General features: G+C 50.3%; 1 protein-coding gene and 1 long non-coding RNA gene across 5 annotated transcripts in view; one reads left to right on the plus strand and one right to left on the minus strand.

Moving 5' to 3' along the window:
* The first annotated feature begins 1,104 nt into the window (after positions 1-1,104).
* LOC128116862 (uncharacterized) lies at positions 1,105-9,035 on the plus strand. Its single transcript, XR_008220602.1, has 3 exons — positions 1,105-1,224; positions 2,625-2,790; positions 6,193-9,035. It is a non-coding gene; the product is annotated as an uncharacterized LOC128116862 (long non-coding RNA).
* Positions 7,642-27,627, minus strand: part of Pacsin2 (protein kinase C and casein kinase substrate in neurons 2) — a 107,092-nt gene continuing 87,106 nt past the window's right edge. For 3 of the 4 annotated variants that reach the window (XM_052748483.1, XM_052748480.1, XM_052748481.1), the window contains 9 exons: positions 25,841-25,997; positions 24,010-24,245; positions 21,389-21,544; positions 17,995-18,170; positions 16,091-16,211; positions 13,092-13,213; positions 11,171-11,293; positions 10,491-10,687; positions 7,642-9,162 (listed from right to left, as the gene is read on the minus strand). In XM_052748483.1, the coding sequence (XP_052604443.1) occupies positions 9,050-9,162; positions 10,491-10,687; positions 11,171-11,293; positions 13,092-13,213; positions 16,091-16,211; positions 17,995-18,170; positions 21,389-21,544; positions 24,010-24,245; positions 25,841-25,934 (1,338 nt within the window). In that variant the 5' untranslated portion in view covers positions 25,935-25,997 and the 3' untranslated portion in view covers positions 7,642-9,049. The remainder of the gene's footprint in view (positions 9,163-10,490; positions 10,688-11,170; positions 11,294-13,091; positions 13,214-16,090; positions 16,212-17,994; positions 18,171-21,388; positions 21,545-24,009; positions 24,246-25,840; positions 25,998-27,627) is intronic. The other variant, XM_052748482.1, reaches the window with a different exon arrangement.

Genomic DNA, 27,627 nt, shown 5'->3' on the forward strand with positions numbered 1-27,627 from the left:
TGACCAGGAACATAGCCGCCCCTCCAGGACACCGTCCCTTACCATCCACTGGGCAGTGGCTGTATCTCACACGACAGGCCCTTGGGCATGATTCTTCTCTCCTCTGCACTAACCCCTGGGCCCAATCTTCCTCCCCCTAGCTCCTGTGCAGTTTCTGCCTCACTTTTACCGCGGTGGTCTGGGCGACCAGTAAAACGTGGCAAAAGCGACAGCATACCCCTTTCCAAGAGTAGGTTATTCAAAGGCACGGGGGTAAACAGCACGTGGCGCACACCAGAAGTCCCAGCACTCAGGAGGCAGAGGCAGGAAGGTTGCTAGTTCAAGGCCAAGTTGGTCTACACAGTGAGACACTACCTCAAATAAATAACGCGTGGTTATTTAGTAGTGACTCGGCGAGAGCAGTGGGGATCCCGGCCGGCCGTCTAACGGAGCACGGGTGCCGGGTTTACGCACGGGCGTGGGCGAGCGCAGTCACTCAGATCCCGCGTGGGCGACTTCGGCCGTTGACGAACCGGGCGGCCCCGCCTCCCACGCCCGCCGCGCGGTCCCGAGCTCCCCCGGCGGCCGCTACCTGGCTGCTAAGCGCCAAACGCAGGCGGTTGAAGATGGCCAAGATGTCCTGATGGCCAAGGTCCCCCATGGCCACCCGAGGGTCGAGAAAAACTGACAACTGTTGCCGCTTGGGGGGGGGGCGGACCAACCGCCGACCTGCAGCGCGCGGCGGGAAGCCCCGCCCCCGCCCCGCCCACACCCAGAGCACCAGCCACTCTCTCTCCGCCCCTCACACAGGCTGCTTCTCTGGCCCCGCCCCTCAAGCCCCGCCCCCGGCATGGCCCACGCGCTCCCCGTTCTGACGTTCGCCTTGCCGTTGCGAGCTAGGCACGCGGACGCTGCTCTGGTGCGCCTGCGCCCGGCGCCTGGGCTTCCGCGGGGCTGGCGTCCTAGAAGGCTGTGGGGTGGCTGAGGAAGGACTCTCCCCTCACACTGGGTTGTCACTGACTCTTTTTTATTCTCAGCTGAAGCCAAACCCTGAATCTGTGGTAGAAAATTGTTTGGGTTTTTTTTTTTTTTTTTTTTTGGTGGAGAGAATTTTTTTCGGCGACTGGAGAGAAAGAAGGCTCCGCACTTAGGAGCGCTGAGTGCTCTTCCAGAGAAACTGGGGTTCGATTCCCAGCCACCACGTACCAAAGGACCTCATACCCTCTTCTGGCCTCCACAGGCACTGTACGCTCGGGGGTGCACAGTATATATGTATATGTGTGTGGGTGTATAATGAATATATATATGGTTTTTATTTTCTGCCAGAGTGTGCTTTGCCTGTATGTATATCTGTATAGATGATGATGATGATGAAGATAGATAGATAGATAGATAGATAGATAGATAGATAGATAGATAGATAGATAGGTAGGTAGGTAGGTAGGTAGGTAGGTAGGTAGATAGATAGATAGATAGATAGGTAGGTGGGGGTCTTATGTAGTCAGGTTAGCGTTATGTATGTAGTCCATGAACTCATTATGTAGCTGAGGTTGAACGACTTTCTGATCCTCCTGCCTCCACAACCTAAATGTTGGGATGACAGACATGGTGACCCCTGATTATTTTAATTAAAAAAATTTTCATACAATATATTTTGATCATGCCCCCCCACCCCAACTTCTCCCAGATCCTCCTCAGTTCTTCCCATCACACTTTATGTTCCATCTTGGGAAAAACAAAAAACCATGATCCCCCAAACAAAATGAAACAAAAAGTCTGCAAAAATACCATTGAGTTTGTTTTCTGTTGGCTGCTGTTTTCTGTTAACTACTTCTGGGCATGGATGGGGGCCTTCCCTGGAATGTGGTTGATACACCCAATGAGACATTAATTATGAATGTCTGTGTATATGCATGTAGGTACCCTGGGAGTCCTGGAGCTTAGTGAAAAGGAACTCAGATCCTCTAGAAGAGCAGTACACTTTCTTAAACGATGAGCCATCTTTCCAGCACCCCCAAGCTTAACTAGCACATGGGGCTCCATCCCAACTTAACACGATACCAGCAGCCGGAAGGTTGGAACTCTGGAGCAGGTGCCTCTTTTACTAGGGTGAGTGTAGGGTAGTTGGAAAACGTGGCCCCGGGTAGGGTGTTGTGGTAGAAGTCAAACAGGTTTCAGAGTCAAGTTCAGCCCTGCCCGGCTTCTGTCCCAGTTCCGCTGGCTGCTTCCCAGCGCTTCGGCATTCGGCATGTTCTTCTCTAGAGGTGCCATTTGCTCATCTACACCGTTGTGTTAACTCTTCCTAGAGACACATTTTATTCTGTCTTCACCCTAGGAAGGGCAACGATGACAGTAACAACTAGACACGACAACAAAGTTCCACCCAAATCAAGCAGACCAAACCAACCGCTTTAGTTAGGGTCATTTACAGGAGCACTGTGGTGGTAGTAATGGTGGGGTAGAGAATGACCTCCCAGTGAGTGGGCAATTATGGGCAGCACTCAAGAAAAGCTCCCACCCCAGTAATCACTGACTGCTCCTCTAGCCTCTGGAAGGGACAGGGCTTAATGGGCCTTGAGAAGTTGGAGAGGTCTTCTAGGCCACTAGGCGCTCATGGGATGCTGAGTCCTCTCTCTCCTCACCAGGGACAGCAATGGCCTGTGTCATGCCCAAGGACAGAGTTTGACAACCCATATAAAGGTTTAGGGCTGGAGAGCAATTTCCAGTAAAGTCCTCCAAACGCCTGTGGCACCACATTTCCACTTCAGAAACGGAAGACTCACTCAGCCTATCCAATGAGCCAGTCTTGAGGTAAGTGGGGTAGCTGCAGGGAGTGTGTGTTTATAAGCCGGGGCTGGACTTGGTCCAACTACCACCAGAAGGAAGGGTAAATGTACCCAGACAGTCACAGACTGAAACCCAGTGAGAATAGCAACAGCTTCTGTCCCTTGCCTCTGGAAGACACGACCAGTGACTGGTGTTGAAAGAGAACACATCAACTTCTGTGTAGGTCAGAACCAACTGGAAATAAACTCACTGAAGCATGAGCAACCTCATTTGATTCTACTAACCTCTATACTCTCAGATTGTGCATACTTAGACATTGAAAAATATAGTGATTTGCCGGGCGCCTTTATCCAGTGATGCCTTTAATCCCAGCACTCGGGAGGCAGAGGCAGGCGGATCTCTGAGTTAGAGGTCAGCCTGGTCTACAGAGCGAGTTCCAGGACAGTCAAGGCTACACAGAGAAACCCTGTCTCGAAAAACTCAATAAATAAATAAATTTAGTGATTGGTTGCTGGATTTTAAAGAAAGATTAGAAGTTAACACCATTACCTTTTTTTTTTAATATTTTTATTTTATAATTAACTTAATTTCACATATCAGCCACGGATTCCCCCATCCGCCCTCCTCCCACCCCCACACCATTACCTCTTAATGGAATAAATGGAATAGCTTCATTAGTGCATTTGTAATTTAAAGCAAAATTAATTGACATGAAACACTGACAGAAAATCCTGTGCTTTTTTTGGTGAGTGTAGTGTATGAGTGCATGTGTGTGTATACATGCATGTGTGTACACTTGGTTATGGTAGCTCAAGATGTTTTCCCTCATAACTCTCCACCTTATTCACTGGGGGCAGAGCCTCTCACTTGAACCTAGAGCTCCCAGTAGTCTAGCTAGCCAGCTTGTTCCAGAGATCTGCTGTCTTCACTGTCTGAGTGCTGAAATTATAGGCAGGCTGCTGTGCCCATCCAGCATTTATATAGGTGCTGGGGATCTGAACTCAGGTCTTCAGGCTTGCAGAGCAAATGAGCCATTTCCCAAGGCCTCCAAATTCTGTGCTTGTGTATTTATTATCCTCAAATACTAGAAACAAATCTCCTTCAACTGGATGAATGAATCTGAGTGTGTTCTTCAATGGAAACTATCCATAAGAAGGAACAAAACACTAGCACACAAAACTACATGGATGAATCTCCAAAGAGTAATGTCGGAAAGTAGACCAGCTTCTCTTTTCATATATATATGGTATATATGTGTATGCATGCTCACACGTGAGTGCGTGCACACGTGCAGATGGATGTGTCTATGAATGTATGTGCACGTGGAGGCCCAAGGTTAGCCTTGGGACTCTTCCTCAATTGCTCTTCACCTTATTCTTTGAGGCAGGGTCTCTCAAACAGACCCAGGGCTTTTTGACACCTCCAGGGTAGCTAGTCAGCTTGTTGCTCTGAGGGTCCTGTCTCTGCTTTCTGAGGCCTGAATCACAGGTGGGATGTCACATCTGCCTGGCATGTTCTGGGAAGCTCTGAACATCTGAGCTCCAATCTGCTCAATCACTGAGCCATGTCTCCAGCCCCAAAGGCTACCCTCGATATGATCCTATTCACAATACATTTTGGAAGTGGCAAAAACTATAAAGAGAAAATAGATCAGTACTAGCTGGGCATGGTAGCAGATGCCTGCGAGGAAGCTGAGGCAGGAGGGTTGTTTATAAGGTTGAGGCTAGCCTGAGCTACACAGTTAAGACCATGTACAAAAACAGTAGTGGTTTCTAGGAACTGAGGGTGTGAAGGAGTTGAGTGGGAAGATGGGCAAACTCGAGAGTTCTGTATTTTGGCTGGTGAGGGGAGCGACAAGGGTGAGTAACATCAGGCTGTGGAGAGGATGCGGAGCATTTCGAATCAGATGGCTCTGGAACTAGGTACTCCTGCCCCAGCTGGGTGACTGTTTTTCTTTTTCAGACAAGGTCTCATTATGTGTCTAGAATTCACCACGTATATGAGGCTGGCCTCAAACTCAGAGAGATCCCCTTGTCTCTGCCTCCCAAGATTAAAGGTATGCACCACCATGCCTGGCACTAAGTGTCATGGGCACTAGTGGGTACAGGCAAGGGGCCCAGTGCTCTGGGCCTCTGAGGCAGGTGCTCCCAGGCCAACAACAGTCCAGCTTGAAGGACCCTGGGCTATCATGCCTGATCTGAAGCTTACTCTGTTGCATGGTAGCTTTCCCACTTTGGTCACGTTGCCTCTTGGTGCCTCCGTTTCCTTGTCTATGAAGTAAAGCTAACAATACCTAGTACATGGGGCTGCCATTACAATTACTTGGCAGATGTTAAAAGAGTTTAGGACAGGGTCCCACATAGTGAGATACAGATGTCTATTTTTTTTTTTTGTGGTGACATTTTGTGCTGAAATGTGATATTTTAAAGATTTATTTATTATGTATACAGCATTCTGCCTGCATGTATGTCTGCAGGCCAGATGAGGACACTAGATCTCATTATAGATGGTTGTGAGCCACCATGTGGTTGCTGAGGATTGAACTCAGGATCTCTGGAAGAGCAATCAGTGTGCTCTTATCCACTGAGCCATCTCTCCAGCCCACAGATGTCTACTCTTAAGGCTCCATTCAGAGACAAGCAAAGCAAGGCTCAGGAACTCAAGAGCTTTCTGCAAGGGCTCAGGTGACTAGGGTTGCGCACCAGGATCCATGCTTGGGCACAGGATCCTGTTACACCAGACAGCAAATCCCAGCCACTTTATAGATAGTGCTTCCTAGCTGTGTCCTCACAGGTGGGAGGAACGGACAAGACCCCTCGGGCCTCCTTTATAAGGGCACTAATCCTACCCTAAGGGCTTCCCCCTCATGACCCAATCACCTCAGCCAATATCCTCTTCTGAAAAGCTATCACTGTGGTGGGGAGGATGTCAACCAACAAACATTAGAGACTTAGAGACACATTTATCCTGTGGTGGTGGTGCTCTGGCACCGAGTTTGGTACTTCACTCACAGGCTGGGCCAAGTTGAGCTTGGCCTGGTCCAGCCTGTTCAGTGCTTTGGAGCCATCTCCTCCCCAGTTCTGGTTCTTTTCACGGTGGAAAATTTGGGTCTGGTTTCATCCTGGCCCTAGGGCCCTTCTGCCTCTTTCTACTAGAAAGACTGAGAGGTCGCTGCCTACGCACCCATTGATATGGGTGCCCAGGGCCCAGGTCTCTTGTAGGTATCTGGAGACTGGATGGGGAGGGCGCAGAACTACCCCGTCTTGGAGAAGGTTCCAGGCAAGGTCCTGTGTGAGGGAGCAAAGGGGAGAGACGGTGGTGGTAAAGCAGGCAGCTCCAAGAGCAGCTACGACCCAGGGAGCGCACCTGGCTGGGTCTCTTGGTTTCTGGACACCCACAGTCATCCTAACTGATCTCCCTTTGCAGAAATGGGGCTCAGGTACTTGCCAGGATCAAGGTGCCGTCTCTGCTGTCCAGCTCGACCTCCTAGAGGGGGGAGAAGGAAGGAAGGACGGACGGACGGACGGACGGACTCAGGATGCTTGTTACTGGAATTGGGGAAAACAGTGTAAGGACCAAGGAGTGCTCTACCTCATCTGTTCTAGCGCTGGACTAGAAGCATCTGCCCATCTTGATATCTGGAGACTTCCAGAGTACATCTATGACCAGGGACGTTCTTTTCCTGGTGTGGGGCTGATGTGGCATCTTCCCAAGGGTACCCACTGGTTCTGCTTTATGCTTGGACTGTTGAAGTGTAGCACACAGTAGGTACTCAATCAATGCTTGGGTGTGTGTATTTGGGGATAACTACCTGGTGGATAAATGAGTCAATCTCTTCCCCTGCCAGGAGAGGCAACCTGGTTTATATGTCCCTGCTGTTTGCTGTGTCCATGGGCAAGTCTCACCTTCCTCAGTTTTCCTCTGAATCACGAGGGAGTTGGTATGGTGTCCATGGGGTCCTTTATAAACCTTCCTTATCCCCATCCTGATGAGTTATGAGCAGTACCCTACAGGTCTGCCCTAATAGCCTGGCATGGCCCAGCCCCACAGGCTCCTTAGGGCAGGCTAGGAGAGACTAGCCTAAGCAGAGACAGGTCTGTCTGGGTAGCTCTGTTGTCTGCAGAGGCCTTTGAAGACCACTGTTTTAGCTTTGGCTATAGCAGAGACAGACCGCAGCCTGGTCACTGGGCTATGCTTACATTACAGTGGGGATGAGCAGGGCTTGGTGGGTACAATGAGATGCCTCCTTGTTAGCTCTCATGGAACTCCTGTCCAGGTAGGGTCTGGGGCTTACTTCATCCTACCTAGAGTCAGCTTAGGGAGTATGGAAGGTCAAGGGGACCTAGGGTCCCAACCCAGGTGGTGTGGAAAGGGCAGCCAAGGGTAGTGACAGGTCCCAAGCATAGGTGGTCATTACCATGACAAGGACCTCCTCACTAGACTGGTCAGGGCTACCAAGCCTGGCTTGATTTCCTCAGTTGATCCCAATAGAAGACAAGGTTCTTGGAGATTTTCTGTGCACCTAGGACCAGCTGGGACCTGCATTGTTCACATTACACCCAGAGACCAGCTATTTGCAGAAAACACAGCAGTGACACACAAGGGCCAACACACAGTGGGTACGCAGAGGTATGGGGAAGTGGCTGCTGGGCTTGTTCTGTTAGGTCAGGAGAGAGGGTAGCACCAGGGATACCCTCCCCAGGGATGCCCAAGGTGCCTCAAGTCCTCAGCCTCTGGTGGCAGAACCTGAGACGTAGCCCTGAGAAGAATTCCTGTGTACTGGATCTTGCCCTGTTTCAGTTGCTGTGCCCAGAGACAGGTCTATCAGCTGTGTGAACATGAGGTGGATGCAAAGAAAAGGGTCTGTCAAACGCACAAGATCAACTGTTTATTGATTTGTTCTTCTTCTAAAATACTATACATTTAAAGGACTTTCTAAACATTAAGGACTATAGCTGAGGAACAAGGATTTCTGCTGGTAAGTTGTCATGACACATAGCCACAGTGACAGGGCGCTCATGGCAAACACTGAGAAACACAAGCTGCTGATGTGCAACACTGCACACGGTCTGAGCTAACAAAATAAAGGCCCTCCCCGAGCCCATCCCTGGGGCTCAGAGCAGTTCCACTGTACTGGAGGACAAGGGTACCTGGAGGGACGTGTGCTGGGGGTAGAACCCCTCGAACTCTCCAGTGAGTGGCACAGGACTGTGAAGCCTGTGACGACAGCAAAGACCTGGGAGCTTTTCCAGTGCTCTGCCATGGAGCTGGAGCTCTGACCAGTGAGAATCAGTCTTCTCAGCAGCCTCCACTCAGAGGCCAGAGCCACATCTTAACTGGGAGGCGGCTGTCGGCCAGCCATGCCTGTCCTCAATGCCATGGGCTTCAAGCAGGTGACAATACCTGCTGTCAGAAGCCACCAACTCTCATTTCAACAGTAGGTGAACTTTATAGATTCTCTGAATATCAAATAATATATACAGATATACATCAAGACATGAGTCTAATGTAAAGCATCTTAATCTACAGATGTAGCTGCTTTGAAAAGTTAGTCTTCTTTTAACTTTCCAAATCACTAATAAAACTGTTAATCTGCAAAAACTGAAGCAAGAATAGAGTGAAAATAATGGTGATGTTGGGGAATGCTGCAAAACGTTACCCCTGCAACTGGCACTTGCCATGGAACCCCTGCTACAGCAACCCCACATCTGGACAAAGCAGAGAAATGAAGACACCTTACATAGAGAACATCTCGGATCAATCTAGGCCATAATTTACGTGACTGGAAGAGCATATAAAAAAGTATAACTGTACATTGCCTTTAAATTAAAAACTCAAACTCTTTACTCAGAAAATGGCGTTGAAGTCTGTTCACTGAACTTGCAGGTAGGGACTCATCAGAGAAAATAATCAGTGGAACAAGAATCAGTGTGATCCGTCATTGACTCAGGAGAGGCAAGGGCAAGAAGGTGCAGATCCATGATACAGAGAGCTGGTAGGGGTAGGGAGGGGCTTGGCTTTTGCTGTTGGATCATGTGTTTCTTCCTGTGCCTAGATCTGCCCAGATGTGCTTGGAAAGGGGCCAAGTCCCCAGTGAAATCACCAGCTCATCTGCCTTCAAAATACACCAGGAAGCCAAGAACAACAGAACCATCATCTTTTGCAGGTGGAGTGGATGCCTAGACGGCTGCTGGGGGAACTAGAGGTGTCGCTGCACAGGCCAAGGCTAACGGAGCTCCTGAACTGCCCACTTCCGTCTCTCCACCAGCCTGCCCATGGCCTGTCACTGGATAGCCTCGACGTAGTTGGCAGGGTATAGGCCAACCTGGCCGCTGTCCAAGCGTCCCTTGCACCAACCCTGTTCATCCTCGTCCTCTATCTTGGTCAGCTCATCCCCTGCAAGACAAAAAGAGGGTTGTCTTAGTGACAGGGTGGGCCACTAAGTCACCTGTACATCCAAATCCCATGTGGATGTGGAACATGCTTCTAGACAGATCCTCAGAGGGTCTCCAGGGCAGAGGGATAGGCAGTTTCCTGAAGGTGAGGCAAGACACTGGATATTTCACTACTACACTGTATTCAAAGCTTCTGTCACAGAGACCACTGGGATCTGAAGATGGCAGCTCTCAGAGTAAGCCTGGAGCAAGTAGCAGTCTAGGTTGTAATAGCACCAGGCTCAGCCTTGTGTCTGTCCTGTGTGTCCCGGGCTGCCTCGCTTAGCAACATGCCCCCATGTTTTCAATCTGTGTGGTGGCTCAAGGTGTCCTTGGGGCTCATTCCTGCAGCCCTTTGAGGTTTTGCTTCTTGAGCTACTGCTGGCCTGGCAGAGACCTGGGCAAACAGGGTCTTCTCTCTAGACACTTCCATGTGCAGATGAAGAGACCAGCGAGGCCTGAGTGCTAACACACGAGGTTCCCAGTAACACACAAGGTGCCCAGGATGCAGAGAGCATGAGTGTGCTGTGCTATCAGGACACAAGGGCTCACTCTCCGGGGGCAGGAAGGGAAAACTGCATTGTGAAAACTGTCTCGGCTCCTAGTGAGGACACAGGCGGGGGCTAAAAAGATTAGCACAACCAAGTCTGCAGTACCGAAAGAGGGTAAACAAGAAGGCAGCATGAGATACCCCAGCTGCACAGCTAAGAGGAGGGACAGGCGTCTCGACCAGTGATGGCATTCTGACTAGCCCCCAAAGGCTCCGAAGGACACACTTAAGTCACTATTGTCCTTATAACCTCGCTTCTAATGACAGGCCAAATTGTAAGCAGAGCTTCTTGCAAGAAGCTTCTGCCTAGGAGACCAGAGACAAAGAGGTACCCAAGAAAGACTGCAGCCATAGTTCGGTGGCTTAGTTAACCCTGAGACAAGTTAATCACATAAACATCAGAACACAGAGATCTTAATGTAATTAACAGCACACAGATACCTGTAAAATCGGAGGTGGTAACATCAGCCAGTGACTAGCAGCCAGCAGACAGTGAAAGTCAATGGTTAACAAAGCACAAGTCAGAGATGGCCTTCAACCGGCCCACCATGAACAACACATTATCATCTCCCTGGCTGGGACAAGGGGCCACGCAAAGATTGGGTGGGGAAAGGTACTATAGTTAAGACCAACACATGAAACTAGCAGGAACTTTACAAGAGTTCGAGAAGAAAAGACAAGTCCCCTCAGCAGGCTGGATGCCTCCTTTCCCAGGGTGGGTATTTGGGAAGGTCACCTACCAGCCTTGAAACTCAGCTCATCGTGTTCCTGCCCCTCATAGTCATAGAGGGCCCGAACTCGCACTTCCGTTCCTGAGGTAGTATCCTCGTCAAATGGGTTCGAGTCCCCGTTGGCATCCGTGGAGGAGAAAGGGTTGTTAGATTCATCGTCAGACCAGTCAGTAGGGTAAGTCTGAGTCTTCTCGTAGCTGCTCACACTGCAACAGAGGATGACATGAGGCTCTTAGCGCGGACGAGACTGATAGAGGATGTGAGGTCCCCACCCAGAGTTCCTGCCCCACGGGCAGGTGCAGCCAGGCCCCTCTGAGCCCTCAAGAGAAGCTGGGGGTTTGCCAATACCCCAGAGTAGTGCCTGCAGGTAGACCTCGACCCACTTCAGCAGCTCCCCCAGCTTAGACTGCCTGTCTGTCTTCCTGTAGCGATGCTGCTCAGGCCTTAAAGGGTTAACGAAAGACAGAGGAAAAGCAACCAAAGAGTGTTAGCTGTGCCCTCCCAGAGAGGTGGAGAGGCCTGGCACTGTCCCAGCAGGCCTGGAATACAGAGGGCAGGCGCCCAGGTCCTGCAGGACTCATGCATTACTGAAGTGCTGAGGGGTGAGACCCCAAGAGACCCCTGGATAGAGAGAAAGGAGACACACAGAGAGTGAGGTGGAAGCCAGAGGGAAGTGTGTGTTCACCAACTTTTTGGCCTTAATGTCCTCCTTCTCACTGACGGTGCTGCCCGTGTCGTCCTCGTCCTCGAAGGGGTTGTAGCTGGATTGTAACTGCGTGGGCTGGGCGGGGTTGCTCGGGACACTAAGGTTGCTATGGGGGAGAAAGAGAGCTTTCAGGGATCACAGCTTGGGGCCCACTGAGGGCCTGGTGACTCCAGCTGCAGAAGACAGTGACAGTATCTCTAGAGTTCCAGCAGCTCCCCTCATCCGAGAAGGAGGGTGTTGACTGAAAGATGATGTCAGTAGGACATGTGGCTCTGCTTCGACGTGTCACTATACCTTGATCATCTACAAGTTAACTGTCCACCACAGGTACACAAGCACTTCCTGGGCCAGGGTTTCTCCAGTTTCCTACCCCTCATTCCCACGCAAGGTTTAGTCAGTGGGAAAAAACGGATGGTGGAGCTCCTCTAGGAAGCAGCAGTCCCAGAAGGACTGTATTCATGGAGTAGGGACCTCCTCAGCTCTCCAGTGCCCCTTCTAACTACTAATAGGTCAATGGTCAGCTCCCTGGTTCTGGAGCTTCCACAGTTAGAACTATGGCTTGTGCACAGGAGGGCCCTCTAGTGCTCTGGAGTCAAACCATTCCTGTAATTTTGCCAACTGTCTTCCCAGCTCAGTGTCAGCCAGAGACACTGGGTACTAGTAGGGAGCGGGATGAAGGGGCTGCAGGGTGTTGAGCACTATCAGGGAGCCACCACAAGAAAAACGTATAGAAAGTCACCCTGGGTGGGTTCCGTTGGATAAAACTGCCACCCACACCAGTGACCAGGGATTTGGGCAGCATAAAACTGAGCAGCTACTACCCTAGAGCCATCAGGGGAGGGTGGGAAACCCCTCAGATGCTACCGAGTGACCCTGGCTGGTTGTCTGTACTGTACAGGCAGTGTGTTGGACACCACCAGACCCTCTACCCTCCTGGGCTCCCTGCTCCGGCTGACTTTTCTGAGGGACTCAGTGCTGTGCACTGACCTGGTGCATTCTCTCTGGCCAGCCACTAGTTCACAGCATCTCCTCTGAGTCCCAGTTCCTTCCTTTCTCCCCCTAGCACCGAGCACACTGGGGAGCATGGCTTGGTTCTGAGGTTGGGCCCTCAAGACAGGGCTCTCTGCACAGCCTCTGAGCACAGCAGCTGAGCAGGGACAGCCATGTGTGACTGGGGAGCCTGGGAGGACAGGGGGCTTAGTGCCTGGGTCATAAGTATGTCCCTGGAACCTGAGCTAAGGTGACAATTACCTAAGCATGGCACAGAAACCTCTAACCAAGTCCTACAGCACATACTTTCCAGAAGGTTCTAATGACAACAGTTGGTACTCCAATCCACAAGTCTTTTTTAGATAATCAAGTCAGAGATTTCTGTCCTTGGGAACAAGGGAGTATTCTGTTCGGGGTGCGGGGACTGAACCCAGGGCCTTTACTTGCCTGACAAATGATCTGCTGCTGAGTTACATACACCCTGAGTCTATTCAGAAATAGCTACCACTAAGTAAGGGGGACATGTGAGCATCCCCCACTGTCCTGCATCTCCTGGCACCGCACACAGAAGTCCCCACAGGACGGTGCCACTGACATCATGTCTCTAGTTGCTGTCTCCACCAGGGCTGCACCATGCAGATGAACACCAGCAGCTAACAGCAGCAGCTCCTTTACCAGTGCAGGTACACTGTGCAAAAGGCATTCTCCAGATCTTACAGCAACTCTAGCAGCGAGCAGGAAGAGAACTGAGAGATGCTTCACTCAGAGCTCAGAGTTTCCAGGACATCTGTTCTTGGGGTCTCTGTCTCATGTGCAATCATCCAAGTGCCCAAGCTGGTGGCATCCCAGGACCAGCAGATCCTCACTCCTGACCAGATGGTCAGTTTCAGACTGGAACTGTGCCTTGATCTCACCTGCCATGCTTGTTCTGTCCAGACTGGTCCCCTGTCTGGTTGATTCCTGTTAGGGTGACACCATCAGCAGCCTTCTTCTTCTCTCTCCGGCTGAGAGTTCGATTCAGATCTGCAGACCACTCCTGGGCAAGCGGTCCATGGGAAAGAAATGGGAGGCTCATTTTTGGGAAACCACAGTGGTCCAAAACCTCTGCTCAGCCAGTAGCTGCCCATCTTGTGCTATTAGTAACATTCAGCCTTGTGGGCCCTGCTCTCCTGTTTCCCAGCAAACCTCAAGCTGCCTTTTGGGCCTAAAGGATATGAAGTTCGGTACCCATTTAACCACAGGGCCTTGACATGAAATGGCAGACTTCATAGGACATGAGACCTGGGTGACAAGAGACCCAGGTCTGAGGGCTGGCATGTAGTTCAGTGGTAGAGTGCCTGCCTAGCATACATAAGGCCATGGATTCTATCCCTAGGAACACACACCACACCACACTCCCCCACTGAAACACTGAACCATGGCTGATGGCGGTTACTTCCTCAAGAGCCTTTTAATCCATTCCCTGCTCACCACTGCTCTTAGGCTCTATCCCCCTATGCCATGGGCTCTAGGGGTCGAGTCTGTCATGGAGACAGAAGCCAGCCCTGTAGGGAGCCTGGCTGAGGCACACGGCTTAGTCCTTGAGCACTGAGGATCCTTTCCATTTATGCTCTAAACTGTCACAGAGTTGACAGCTCTCTGAAAGGTCCTGAGCAGGCCAGCCCACAGGAAACTGAACCCAGGACTGCAAATAAAATCAGAGGCTAGGTGGTTAGGGCACAGCAAAGGAGACCAACAGGCAGGCACTGAATGCTCAGGTCTTCAAAGCGGACCTTTAACCACTTTTAATTAGAGTGGCATGCTGGTAGCCACCAGAGAAGAATAGAGGGTTTGTGTGCTCACAGGTTTTCTGTTTTCCTAACAAGAAGCTTTCACCAACTGTTGAAACATACAGGTGGAAAGGGGGCTAGGTCTTGGTTTTCCAAAAAAAAATCCTCCTTACCTCCCATCTCCATTTATCAAACAAATGTAATTATAACCCAGTGAAATGGCTAATCAGACTTAAAAAAAAAAAAAAAAAAAGCATCTGCCTTGAAAGGGTGACAAGCCAACGTCAATCTCCAGAGCCCATGTAAAGAAGGAAGGAGAAAACCAACTCCACCAAGGGGCTCCTCCCACACACTTTAAATTTAAAATTTTAAATTTGATTTGCCTTAGTGTGCATCTTTGTTCCATTTTTCAGAAGATCAAGGTTACAGGGCCTTTTAGCTACATTAAACCTTTTGATCTGTGACACAGGGAAACAGAGAGGTCACAGACTTGGCCCATGGAGCTCAACCCAAGTCACCCTGTCTATCAATGACTATCCGGATGGAAATAAGTGGGCTAAGAACTCAGCTGGAATCTCAAGTTCCCCATGTGACCTCTGACTCTAAGTGGTGTCTCACAAGGCAGCTTGGGGACTGACAGGATCAGCACCAGGAACTTTGGAAGAAAGAGCTAATGTCAGACTCTCTGCCACAGAACCAGGGCCTCCACAGACAAGCGACTAAGTGGGCTGACGACATGCAGCAGGGGGCTTGGCAATCCATGAGTTAATCATAAAACAGAAACTTACTTCATCCTTGTGGCATGAAAAACGAAAACAACTTCATTAGAGAAAGTCAGAGACAACCCAGCAGTAACTATCAATGTGAACACAAGGAACACAGGAGGGCTGGTCCCTAGCTAGGAACCCACAGACTCTGGTCAGGTACGCCCTCCAGGAGGACAGTCGGCCCCATCTTCCCCCCTGTTGCACCCTTTGGAATAGTAGCCACCCTGAGGGGAACGTCCTAGGAGAGTGTCATATACATGGTGTTCTGTGCCTCTCTAGGGAAACTGGGAGCTGAGTATGAACTATGCCTAAGATACCACTCAGCGTACTTCTTCCAAGTGCTCCATGCCAGGGGAAGAAGGACTGCTTCCTCTATGGCCACTTCACTAGAAAAGGCCCTGGACCCCAGTGTCTCCTAGGGCCCCACCTGCTCTGCAGCCTCTTGATAGGTAGATGCTGAGGACACAACTTGGAGAAATCATATGACTTTCCAAAAATTGGAAGTGTGGGGGTGAGGACCGATACCAGTCAAAAAAGGCTGAGGAACTTGCGGGGAGCCCAGGTCTATGTGATAACCCATCATAGATTAGGTTATGCCCTTCAATAACCCCAAGATGCTATTCTTATTTCAACATGTAAAAACTAAGCCATACAAGGGGTAGCTCTTGCCCAAGTCCCACAGCTGAAAGGGTGAGGATAGATATAGCCCAGGCTCTGGCTACTATCAGGCCAGAGAAGCCATAGCTGCCATGTTAGAGGCATTTGCCTGGCTTGGAGGACAGGGTGGGGGCTGATACTACACCATGTGAATGAGGAGGAGAGAATGCCTTCCTTCAGGGAACATGGCTGGTGGGGCTTCCAGCCACTTCCTTCTGCACTGCTGGCAGAGAGCTGGGTGGGCCTGGTGATCAAAGCCTAGCCTCAGGATCCGCAGGCCTTTGGATTTTATAACATAAAGATACTGTGACGCTAAGGCCCACAAAATGGGAGAATAGACAAACTAATATTAAGACAAGACTCCCTGGATTTACAGCTAAGGCAGGAAAAAGCCCCCAGAAAAAGGATAAGGAGAGCAGTTCACTGTTATTGGCTGTACTTGTGGCCCAACATGAGGCCTGGGGACAGACTGGGCACTTCACTTCATGGATACCCTGGGTGGAGGGATAAGCACAAGTTTTTTGTCTGGGACAAGAGTGGAGTGCTACTGGTGACCTGACAGTATCTGAGGACTTCAGATACAGTACTGCGACACTAGACCCTACCCCAGTCAGGACTACTGCATATACAAAGCATGGAGTGAGAGCAACATTCATAGCTCAAGTAGAGGGGCAAAGATCTCTTCCCAGGTGGGCAGTTACAGGCACACAACCATCTTACCTCAAACTGTGGCCAGTTCATGGCCATGCCTGGCCCATGGTTGGCTCGGAACCACCTCAGATCCTCTACGGCATCAGCTGCTTTGATGTTCTGTTCCAGCTCTCGGTAAATGGTTTTATAGCTAAATCACAGATAGAAAGACAGCTCTATAAAAGGCAGGGCCCAGGCACCATTCCTCACAGCCACAGTAGGCCCTGTAGCCTGCATGATGGTTTCTGCAGCCTGCACAGTTTCCCAGACACAGGACAGGGACGCCATTCCCTGGTGCCACATGTACAGATGCAGACACCATCCTCTAGAACCAGGGACCCACCCAAATAAGTTTCGTATCAAACCAGGCGGCACACTGAGACTTGCCCTGCATCAAATCCTGGGTGTGCTCTGTGGGTGCAACCGTGCAGTCCCACTGGGTCAGGTCGTGTTGAGGAAGAAGCCTTGAGAGGAGAACGCCAGAGTGCCTCCTCCTCCATTTCTCTCAGGACAGCTGGAGGTTTCCCTCCCCATGTGAAAGGTAGTATGGGAGGAAGACAGAACTACGAGACCCAGTCCGGCCTCCTACGACCAAGAACACGGGTCTAGGCTGGACCTGATAGATCACTTATTATCTACATAGGCGGTTCTTCTCTTTTTCTGAGCCTCAGTTTCCTTCTCTGCTGAGTGGGCATAATACCTATTCTATCTAAGGATTGAATTGTGTTCTCCAAATACAATAGCTGAAGTCCTAATCTCAGGATGTGACCTTTTCTGAAAACAGGGTCTTTGGGAGGTGGACAACTTAAAACAGGTTCAGTAAAATGGCCCCAGTGTGGCAGGGCTGCTGTCCTTAGAAAGAAGGAGAAATCTACCCTAGATACTCAGGGAAAGATGGCCAGAGGACTGGAGAGAAGTGGTCAGATGTCCAGAAAGCTGAGGACTGTGGCAGACCCACAAGCTAGAAGAGGCAGAAGGCCCTGCCTGGAGCCTTAGGTGGGGAATGTGGCTACACCTTGGTTTTTGACTTCTGTCTTCTAGAACTGAGTAATGAGCTTCCCTTGTTGTCTGCTTCCCATGCCACCCAGATTCTGTCACAGCAGCCCTAGGAGCGACTGCACCACGTACCCCAGAGGTGACTTGGGACATAGAGACAGGCTGTGCTGATTCAGGCCTTTGCCAGAGCCAAGTACAAACAGTGGAAGGTACCTCATACACAGAAGAGCAGGACACAGTCCCAGCCTCATCCCTTTCCTGTCCCCTAAAAGCTGTGTAGCAGCTCAGTTTCCTCATCAGCAAGATGGGGACAATTCTGCCTACTTTCCAGGCTGTCACAGAGATGAAATGACAGCAGAGCCCTTGTGCAGTGACTGCTTTCCATCTTTTGAGAAGAGACACAAGGGATGTCATTTTCTACTGACAACAAGCTTTGACCTGACATTCATTTCTCAACGCTTCTACCAGATGGGTGAAGGAAGTGGATTTCTATCTCTGTCCTGTTATCTGGCTCTCTCCTGATGCAGGCACACTGTGTCACAAGTCAAACTGGAGTTTGTCTTGCCGTCTGGCCTCCCCAGGACTACAGTGACTAAGATATCAATGGTCAAGCTGGCAGCAGGGATGAGATGACCTCTACAAGGGACTGTCCTTGGGGGCAGAAGACATGAGGCCTGGCCAGTGCTGCACCGGTGCAGGTGGATTTCCAGAATGCCGGGTCTGGCTGGTCCTGGCTGTGGCACCAGAACAGACAGCTTCCCTTCATGTCCAGACCCATTTGGAGCTGGCAGCTTCGAGCCTTCCATGGCTGTGCTGTATGCTGGCTCTGCAAACAGGCACTCTTGGGTATCCAAGGCTGCCCTGCAACACCCGAGTCTATTCAATCCCAGCCTCCCTGTGACTCACACTGATGGGTTTTTTGCCTCAGGGAAACTTACCTAGCCACATTGGACAGGTCCAAGTGCTTCTGAACCTCCAGCAGAACCTCCCGGAAGAAGCGCAGGCGCTTCTCTTCAAACTGCTGGCACTGCTCGAACACCTGCTCCATGTTCTCCATGTACTGGGGTGTGGTCTGATCAAGTTCCTTCAGGGCCTTCTCATACTTGTCCTTGGTCTACGTTAAAATTGGCACAGACAGAGGTTTGTCTCCATCCCACCTCTGTACAACCCACGTGCCCCACTGCTTCTCAGGCCTCCCCAGATCCCAAATGTGGGAGCAGAAGTCCAGTCAGTCCAGTTCCTGTGCTTCTCCATGGCAAGTCACTCTATGCCTGCTCTGCCTCTCACTGAAGCAAAGACCAAACAGGTAGATACAGGTGAGAGATGGTCACATCATCATTCAGATGGGCTACTGATTGGTTAAGATGGGTTCTAACTTCAAAAAAAACAATTCACATCTTGATGGATTATTAGGAGGCAGGGCCCAGTTTGAGGAAGTGATTCTCAGAGACCATGTCTCTCATGGATCTGTCTAGTCTCTGGGCCCTTCCTCCCCTGTGCTGTTTCTGCCTGCTATAGGTAAGTAGCTTTCCCTACCACATGCTCTAACTTCCCCTAGAAGGTCTAGAACAACAGAGCCAGGCAACCCTGCCTAACGCCTCTGAGACTGAACTAAGATACACTGTCTCTCCTTCAAGCTGTTTCTCGGGCATTTCACACAGTGACAAGAACCACTACCCGAGTGGCAGGAGCCTCTGTGTGCTGCTGACGGATCTTTTCTGGGATGAAGTGAGGGACTTGAGGTCTGACCACTATTTGTTACAAGGTTTTACGTTACCCAGCCCTGAGAGCTGAAGCTAGAGTTGTGGGTCTGCCTGAACCTACTTTTACTCTACACGAATGCACACACTGTCCAAGGAAGGTACCGAGGCCACTGGAACAACTTCTGTATCTTCTCACAGGGGGCACCGAATCTACTCCATCTTCCCCAGGACTTGGGCTCAGACACCCCTTTCTGTACATTCTAAGCAGACTCCTCTTCTGGAAGCTTTTCCTGACCTACCAAGGACAGGCTCCATCCACATGCTGGGCCCCTCTCTTGGCATCTGGTTCCTTGCTCTTTACTAAACTTAACAATGGTCAAGTTAGGTCCTCTCTGAGGAAAGGAAAGGTCATTTGTGCAAGAAGCGAGTTCCCCAGACCCTCTGGTTACACCCCATCATCTTTAGCACTATCATGTGCCCTACCCTGGAAGCACTGTGTAGGAGCCCTGGATCACAGACCCTCAGCACTGAGGAGCAGGAGCCTTCAAATCACAAAGCCTCTGGCCGCCTCTGAGAACCAAAGATGTTCCTCTTTCTGGACTCCCCCTCGTCCAGCCTGATTATACCGAGGCGATGTCCTGTGCCCAGCATCAACCAGGGACCAAGCAGGGTCATCACTATTCAGAAAATCCCCTAGCAGAGATGTACAAAGTCCCCAGTGACCCCTCAGAGATGCTGGGCCCCTGATATGAACCTCCTCTCTGATGGACACAGAAAGATACACTTCCTGCCTGGCCAGGAAGGAAGTCTGTGAACAACAGCTGGTGCTAGCTTGCACTCCCTCCGGCATTCTAGGGCTACACAGATCACTCAGGCTCTGAGAGTGCTGGCAGACCACTCAGGGAGGGCGAGTTCCAAAAGGGAAGCCACTACAAGTGTCTGTCTCTTTGACAGACACTTCAGGTTAGACCTCTCATACTCTATGTCTGTTCTGAGAATGACCCTACTGTGCCGAAGCACATATATCTATATGGTGGGAAGAAAAAAAAAAGGCTTTCCCTCTCCTTCCTTGACTGACTGACTGACTGACTGACTGACTGACTGACACACACACACACACACACACACACACACAGGTGTGCTTTATCTTTCTTCTAAGCACCTTCCTGGGCAGCAGATTCCCTGTGATCCTAACAATGGCTCTAAGCATTCCCCAGGCCTTATGTTTCTTGAGCTCAAGTACCTACTCTATGGAGGTGCAGATTCCTCACCTCAGGCTGGTTCCATAACTGCCTACTTCCTGACCCCAGATGGGTTGGGGGCTACTTGAGCCACAGATCATTATGGAGATGGCCTTTCCCCTTGCTAGATGTGGAGGTGAAAACCGTAGTGCAGGTTCTGGAGTCATAATCCCTGCTCTCCCACTACAGAGCAGCATGCTATTTGTCCTCACTGACCTGAGCTCCTCACTCACAAAGCAGGAATGCCATCACACAATCCAAGAGATGCCAAGCCTTATCTGAAGTTTTGCAAGGGTGTCAAGTAGGTGCCAGTCAGCTCAGCACTCCCAACTGCCAGCCTCAAGTAAGTCCTGTTGGGACACAGCCTGTAGTGAACCCCCTCATCTGCTCCTGTAGACTCAGGCTAGCCAGACCACAGGCAGAGAGGTAGGCCCTGAGCCATCACTTTTAGAGCAGTGGTGAAGGGGAGTTGAGAAGCCCAGGCCCCCAGGAACTTCTAAATGACAAGATGCCAGCTAGTATTTAATTCCTGTGACTCTGGGATCTTTCAAGTAGAGGCCCTCCTTGTACTAGTGGGGAGCATCAGATTACAAAGTTCTCTGACAAAATCATGTTCATGTGACCTTCTCACTGACCCACTGAGGTAGACCGCCTAACAGCAGAAGAAGGGCTCCCAGGACACGGCCCTGGATATTAAGATGTCTGTTCTCTTTCTTATTGGCCAAAAGCCACTGTTCTGTCACCCCCAGCTCCTGTAACCTCTGCTATTGGGGTTGCTACTGGTGTGGCCACAGGGCAAGTGCTTCTCTCCAATGCCTTACTTCCCTATGGGCTCCCAGACACACCCTCCCAGCCTGTATCTACTCCTTGGCTCTGTCTGCAGCCTCCCTCCACATCTCTAGCCCAGACTGAACAGCCCTCTTCTACACTCTCCTCCCCCTTCCCTGGCTCCAGGTCTTCCTCAGTGTATCCCAAAGCTCCTAGATCTGCCAGGCTACAAAGAGCATTGGTCCTCCTAACCTCTAGCCCTGCTTACCTGCCCATCCTCATTTCTGCATCCTGCACAAGCTGCTCTTCCCTGCATCATCCCAGATGTGCTCAAATATATCTCCTGGGAAGCCACCCAACTGAACTTGTTCCCCTGGGCACAAGGACCACACTCTCCTGCCTGCCCGGCACTTGGCTCTGTCCTTAGCTGAGGCAGGTACAATGCCTGTGTTAAGGTGGGACTCAAGTGCTCATCTGTGAGGCCCTGAGGATGGGGGTATTTTATTGGCATTTATCCTCATCCAGCCACCTAATCAAACAGTACTAAAAGCCTCACTGTGTGCTCCACGGGTGAACAAACACCACCAACATTTGACACAGCAAAACAAGTGTGGGGTTACCTTCAGGACATCCTGTTTGCACTTTTCTATCTTGTCCTGCAGTTTCTTCAGCTGTTCAGGGTTGAGGGATGGATCTGCTTTGCTGTTGGCCTCACGAGAGATGGCCAGCTTCTCCTCTTTGCATGCTGTGTGGTGGGCTTTCTTGGCTGCTTCTACCTACAGGGAGAGAAGTTCTGACTGCAACAGCGCTGCAGGTTCAGGTCTTCAGAGATTGCACAGGTTGTGGAACAGTATGGATGTGCTGTCAGACGAGAGGGAAAGGCAGGGACAACTGTCTGTGCCTTATCGCTGTAACAACTGGATGGAACGAAAGGCCTCACTCTGTAAATATGTATCCACACGTGGTTCTAGGCACTGGGGACACAGGACAGAAGAACTGACCCAGGACTTCATTTGTAGGTTTGAATTAGGTGGCCTAATGCAGGCATAATTAAATGCTGGAGTAAATTAGAAGGGGCTAAGTGCTGTGGAGGAAAATCAAGCAGGGGAGAGATGCTAGGAACACCAGAAGTTCAGGGAAAAAGCCCTGACATTGTCTGGAGTAAAAGAAGAGGTGTGGGTACCCAAGGAAAGTGCATGTTAGGACAGTCAACAGAAGGAAGTTCCAAAAGAACCCTTGCCTGGCATGGTGGAGCATGCCTTTAAAATCCAGGAGGCAGAGGCAGGTGGATTTCTGTGAGTTCCAGGTCAGTTTGATCTACATAGTGAGCCCAGGCCAGCCAGTTAGACCCTGCCAAAAGTGAGACCGGGGGGGGGGGGGGGGGGGTGAAGAAAGGGAGAGAGGGAGAGGGAAAGATTGAGAGAGAGAGAGAGAGAAAACACTCTTGAGTGAGCCCTCACATGAATAAAGGGCTTAACGTGGGCTGGCAGGAACAGGTCACAATTTCCAAGGACTTTTCTTTTGACAAAAAAGTCATGAAACACTGTCTATACTGGTCTCAAAGTCATGAGCTTAGCCCAGTGGTTCTCAAACCTTTCTAATGCTGGGACCCTTTAATACAGTTCCTCATGCTGTGGTGACCCCCAACCATAAAATTATTTTCCTTGTCAGTTCATAACTGTAATTTTGCTACTGTTATGAATCTTAATATAAACATCTGTTTTCTGATGGTCTTATTCAAACTCTGTGAAAGGATCATATGACCCCTCAAAGTGGTTGTGACCCAACCCACAGGTTGAGAACTACTGGCTTAGACACTCCTCCCCAGCTCAGCCTTCCAAGTATCAGCACCTGGGTTCCAGGGTTCTAACAGCGCCCAGCCCTGCCGTCTCCTGCCTTTCCTCTCTCAGAGATATATGCATACTTAAAAGTGACTTACATATTTGAACCAAAGTCATAAATTTCATTCTAGGAGAAAGAGAAGAGTGTAGTAATGAACACATCGAGGGAACACAGTTTCATTTATGAAGGCTCAGGGGCAGGAAGAAAGAAAGGAGATGCGGTAAAAGCCAAGATGTAGAGAATAGGATGTTGTAGAATATTATTTTAAGATGTGTTACATTTGTTTATGCTGTGGAACATGTGTTTAATGATGCAAAGATGTGTTGCATTCCTTTATGTTGCATCTGTTTAACTCTGTGAAGCTGTGTTACTGTGCCTGTCTAAAGCACCTGATGGTTTAATAAAGAGCTGAACGGCCAATAGCGAGGCAGGAGAAAGGATGGGCGGGGCTCGCAGGCAGAGAGGATATATAGGAGAAACCAGGGAGGAAAAGGAGCAAGAGAACAAGGAGTGGAGAACGCTAGGGGCCAGCCACCCAGCCACCCAGCCAGCTATGGAATAAGAGTGAGAGTAAGATTACGGAAGTAAGAAAAGGAGAAAGCCCAGAGGCAAAAGGTAGACGGGATAATTTAAGAAAAGTTGACAAGAAACAAGCCAAGCTACGGCCAGGCATTCAAAATTAAGAATAAGTCTCTGTGTGTGATTTATTAGGGAGCTGGGTGGTGGGTCCCCCAAAAGAGCAAAGGATAAAAAGGGAAAAAACAAACAAGAAAAGGAGAGCAAGCAAAGATGGAGGCATGCTCTGGATGACTCTGAGGAAAGCAGCACAGCTCTTGGGGAAGGTGGAAGGTGCGGTATTCCAGTGAGAGGTAGAGGTCACACCATAGGCAGGAAGTGAACATGCTGAGGCCAGAATGGCTGGATGACATCTACCAGGTAGCCAAGGCCACAGTGACTCAGTGAGTTTGACTGGAGCTTTTGAAACAGTGGGAACTGGTGTCGTATGCCAATTTGGGAGAAAAATCCACATAAGGAAAAGGACAATTCTGAATTAATCCTTTATACTAGTCCAAAGGTCTCCTGCATCGCTGGCATAGACAGTTCTCCAGGCTGCAGAGAGAAATGGTACCGATGAGAGCTTGTGAAGTTCTGGACCTGTCTGGAGTCTGTGATGGGCTGGTACAGATTAAATTTAAAGAAGGCACATAAAGCAGGGTCTTGACCCAGAGACAACCTCTTCTCCATCAGCTATGCTCTCCTGTGACTAAGGTGAGTTCCTGGAAGTGCAGGAAGGGAGCCCTGTCAGTGGAGAGAGGCAAAGCAGGGCCGAGGGAGGGAGGGAGGGAGGGAGGGAGGGAGGGAGGGAGGGAGGGAGGGAGGGAGGGAGGGAGGGAAGCACCTCTTTCAGCTTCTTAGCCCAGGGCTTCTGGGCCTTTCGGAAGCCATCCTCTGCTTCCTTGGTCTCCTTGAAGCCTCCCATCATCTGTTTGTGAAAGGCTTCCTTCTGCCAGTTCTTGATCTTCTCAAAGTCTTCATTCATCAGCGATGCCTTCACTTCCAGGTGCAGCTCGCTCACTCTCTCCGCTTCAGACATGACAGCCATCCAGGCCTTCTCCACAGTCCCATACTGTGGTCCTGACACAGGAGAAGCATGTTAACTCAGCCTCTGCTAGCAGCAGGATTTCCTGTCACCCCTACAGCTGTCCACCTGGGAATAGCCCAGCTGCAGACAACTCCTTTCCTAAAGCCTTTGAGCTCCTGTGTGTGTGTGTGCACACAGGTGTGCATGTACATGTGGGCATGTGAGTAATGTGTACAGGTGATATGCATACATATTTTACATGCAATTATGTAAGTGAATGTTCATGTGATGTGCACACACATTTTATATGGAGGACAAGGCTCATGTGAATCTTTAGTCACTTCTCTTTGTTTTTTGAGACAGGGTCTCAAGGAACCTGGAGCTCATGGATTCAACTAGACAGGTTGGCCAGCAATCACCCAGATTCTCTAGTCTCTATTTCACAGAACAGGGATTACAGGTGTGCACTGCTGTGCTTGGCTTTTTAAAAAAGATTTATTTTAAACACATGTGAGTACCTACACATATGTATGTGTACTGTGTGCATGTCTAGTGCCCAAAAGGCTAGAACGAAATATTGGCATCCCTGGAACTGGAGCTACATGTGTTTTTGAGCTGCCATGTGGGTGCTGGTAACAAAACCAGGTCCTCTGAAAGTAACTAGTGCTCTTAACCACTGAGCCGTCCCGAGTCTTGCATGTGACTTTTACGGAGGAAGGAGTTGGAAATCAGACCCTCTGTGTACAGAGCAAGTGCTTACCCACCTATACCAGCTGCCCTAGTCCCTCTGAGGTCTTTGTTGATATAACTCTTTCTGCATTTGGAGAGCTCAATTTGTTTAGGGTGGTCAGTAAAGGGAGAACTCTCGGAAGTGAGCTGCCTGCCTCTCAACCAACGCTCCCTGACAGCCCAGGACTGTGAGTGGTCTCCCATAAGATGGATCACCTTTATTCATTCCCATGAGCAGTGGGCCTAGAGCATAACAGTGTCAATGGGGACAGGACAGGGTACATTTTTGTCGTCCCCAAACCCCACTCTTCTCTGGCTTGACTCAGATCAGAGACTGCTGGTTGCTGGGAGCACGTCGATGACCCAGCTAGGTTTCACAGGTTTCACCCCTTTCATCGATGGCTTTCTTCTTGTCCTTCCTACCCAGACCCCTTATCCAAAGTGACAACAGTCCTGATTAAGAGTTTCCCTCCTGAGCCTGAGGGAACGAGAACAAGAAGGCAGTGAACTGACAGTGTCCTGACACCATCCAGAGATTTCTGTGTGGGCCTGTGCAGTTTCTTTCCCGTCTCTTCCCTCCCCCAGGGTAGACTTCCTTCCTTTCCGCTGAGGAAACAGTCCTCTAGCCTACAGGCACCCCGGCCCTCTGCAGCTGTTAGTCTCCTGTGGATGACAAGGGAGGGCTGCAGCAGGAGATCAGGGATGATCTTCGCAGCCAGCACTTGGCTGTCTCCAAGGAAAGAGGACAGACGCTCACACAGCCTGCGCTTATTGGGTGACAGGCACAGTACTGCCCTCCCCCACGGAAAAACCCACAGCGCCAGGAACTGCAAGATGCACTCCTGGCCCACTTGTGGGCAATTAATCAGGGGATCTCTGGCAAGTGAGCAGTTAGTACCCATGCCCAGGGTTACCTTACCCTTCTCCACAAGCTGCCTCCAGCGTCGGGCCCACTCAGTAAGCTGCTGTGCATATGCCTTCTCAATGCGTGCCCGCTCATGCAAACAGTTCATGAGGTCACCACACAGGCGGTGGCCATCATCAATCCGCTTCACAGTCCGTTTGTAGTTCCCAACCTGTGAGACAGAGCTTAGTATCAGGGTTAGGCACATACTCAGTGTGGCTGTCTACCTGCTAGACCCTCCAGCATAGTTAGCCTAACTGTTGCTGCTATGTAAGGCAGTAGGGTCCCCTCATGTTCACTCAAGGGTCATCCCATCTCCCCACACTGATGGCTACCCCATGTTGCCAGACAAGTCCCGTTTTATTACCAGCAGGAATAAATAAGTCAGCAAACTGAGTATATAACTCCAGGTCAGGTCCTGTGGCAGAAACCAACTGGTAGGTCAGGGAAAAAGGCAGATGAGCAAGGTGCAGGGCTAAGGGAAGTGGCAGGTCTTTAGGCAGATGGAGGAGCAGAGGCAGCTTCCCAGAGCAGGTAACATGTAACTCAATCCTTACATGGTGGATTATTATTACTTTCCAATGACAGTAGTACATATGTTTTCCCACCTACTGAGTGCCTACTATGTGCCAGGCACCTTGACAGTGGCAGCAACTGTCCCCCACTTCACAGATGAGGAAACTGAGGTTTAGAGTAGCTGAGAGGTGCTATGACTGCACAGTTACACTGGCTGGGCTGAAGGACTTAGGTAGGACAGCCTGGATAGCAAAGCTCAGATTCTAATCTGCTTTGTCAAGGGCAAGTTTTGGCTACCTTTTCTCATACACAAGGAGAGACAGACACTAGATGAGCTGAACTAGAGATAGCTATGAAAATAGTTTCGCCCTCTGTGTGTGTGGTATATGCACACACGTGCACATGTGGGTGGAGACCAGAAGTCAACGTCATGCATCTTCCTCAATTGTTCTTTTTGTTCTTGTTGTTGTTGCTCGTTTTATTTTTTGAAACAAGGTCTTGATGAACTTGGCACGCACGCACGCACGCACACACGAAAGCACACACAAACTCACTCACGGATCTGGCTGTATTAGCTGGCCACCAACCCCAGAGATCCTCCTGTCTCCACCTCCCAGCACAGAGTTCCAGGCGTGTGCCCTCACACTCAGCTTCTTATGTGGATGCTGCAGAACTGAACTTGGGTCACCATGCCTGCCCACCAGTACTTTATCAACTGAGCTACCTCCTCAGCCTGTTTTCTCCTTCAATTATGGCCTTGAAAGGGAACCAGCACTAATGAGGGTGGGGTGGGGGATTGGGGGAGTCCACGGAGAACAGCACAGAAACAGGACTGAGTATATTATCATTAGTTTCCTACCTATGTCTTCAAAACTCTAACCTTCTCTTAGGTTTTCCAACAGTCTCTACCCACTGACTCTCCAGTACATTGTTCAGCCTGTAAGCCTCTGAGGAAGGCGTGCCTGGGCCCGCTCTGCAGAAGGGGCCGGGCCGCCCTCTCTGCAGGGCTGTGGTACTCCCAAGTCTCTCTTCTCCAGTGCTGAGCTAGCTAAGGGAGGAGGAGGGGTGCTGGAGATGACCTGCAAGAGGGCGAAAGACACCACCTGCAAAAGGACAAACATGCGGTACTGCAGGCAGACGCAAGAGGAGGAGAGATGCCGGCTCCAGTACCTAGAGGGAAAGGCTATCCCGAGTGCCAGAGCTCTTGGCAGGCTGAGGTAATGACCTCCTCCTGCGGGACCCAGAATCCTGCTGAAGAGCTCAGAACCCCAGAAGTCAGACAGCCT

Source organism: Peromyscus californicus, unplaced genomic scaffold (assembly GCF_007827085.1).
Source record: "Peromyscus californicus insignis strain IS unplaced genomic scaffold, ASM782708v3 Scaffold_20__1_contigs__length_68692818, whole genome shotgun sequence".
In the NCBI taxonomy this organism is placed as follows: domain Eukaryota; kingdom Metazoa; phylum Chordata; class Mammalia; order Rodentia; family Cricetidae; genus Peromyscus; species Peromyscus californicus.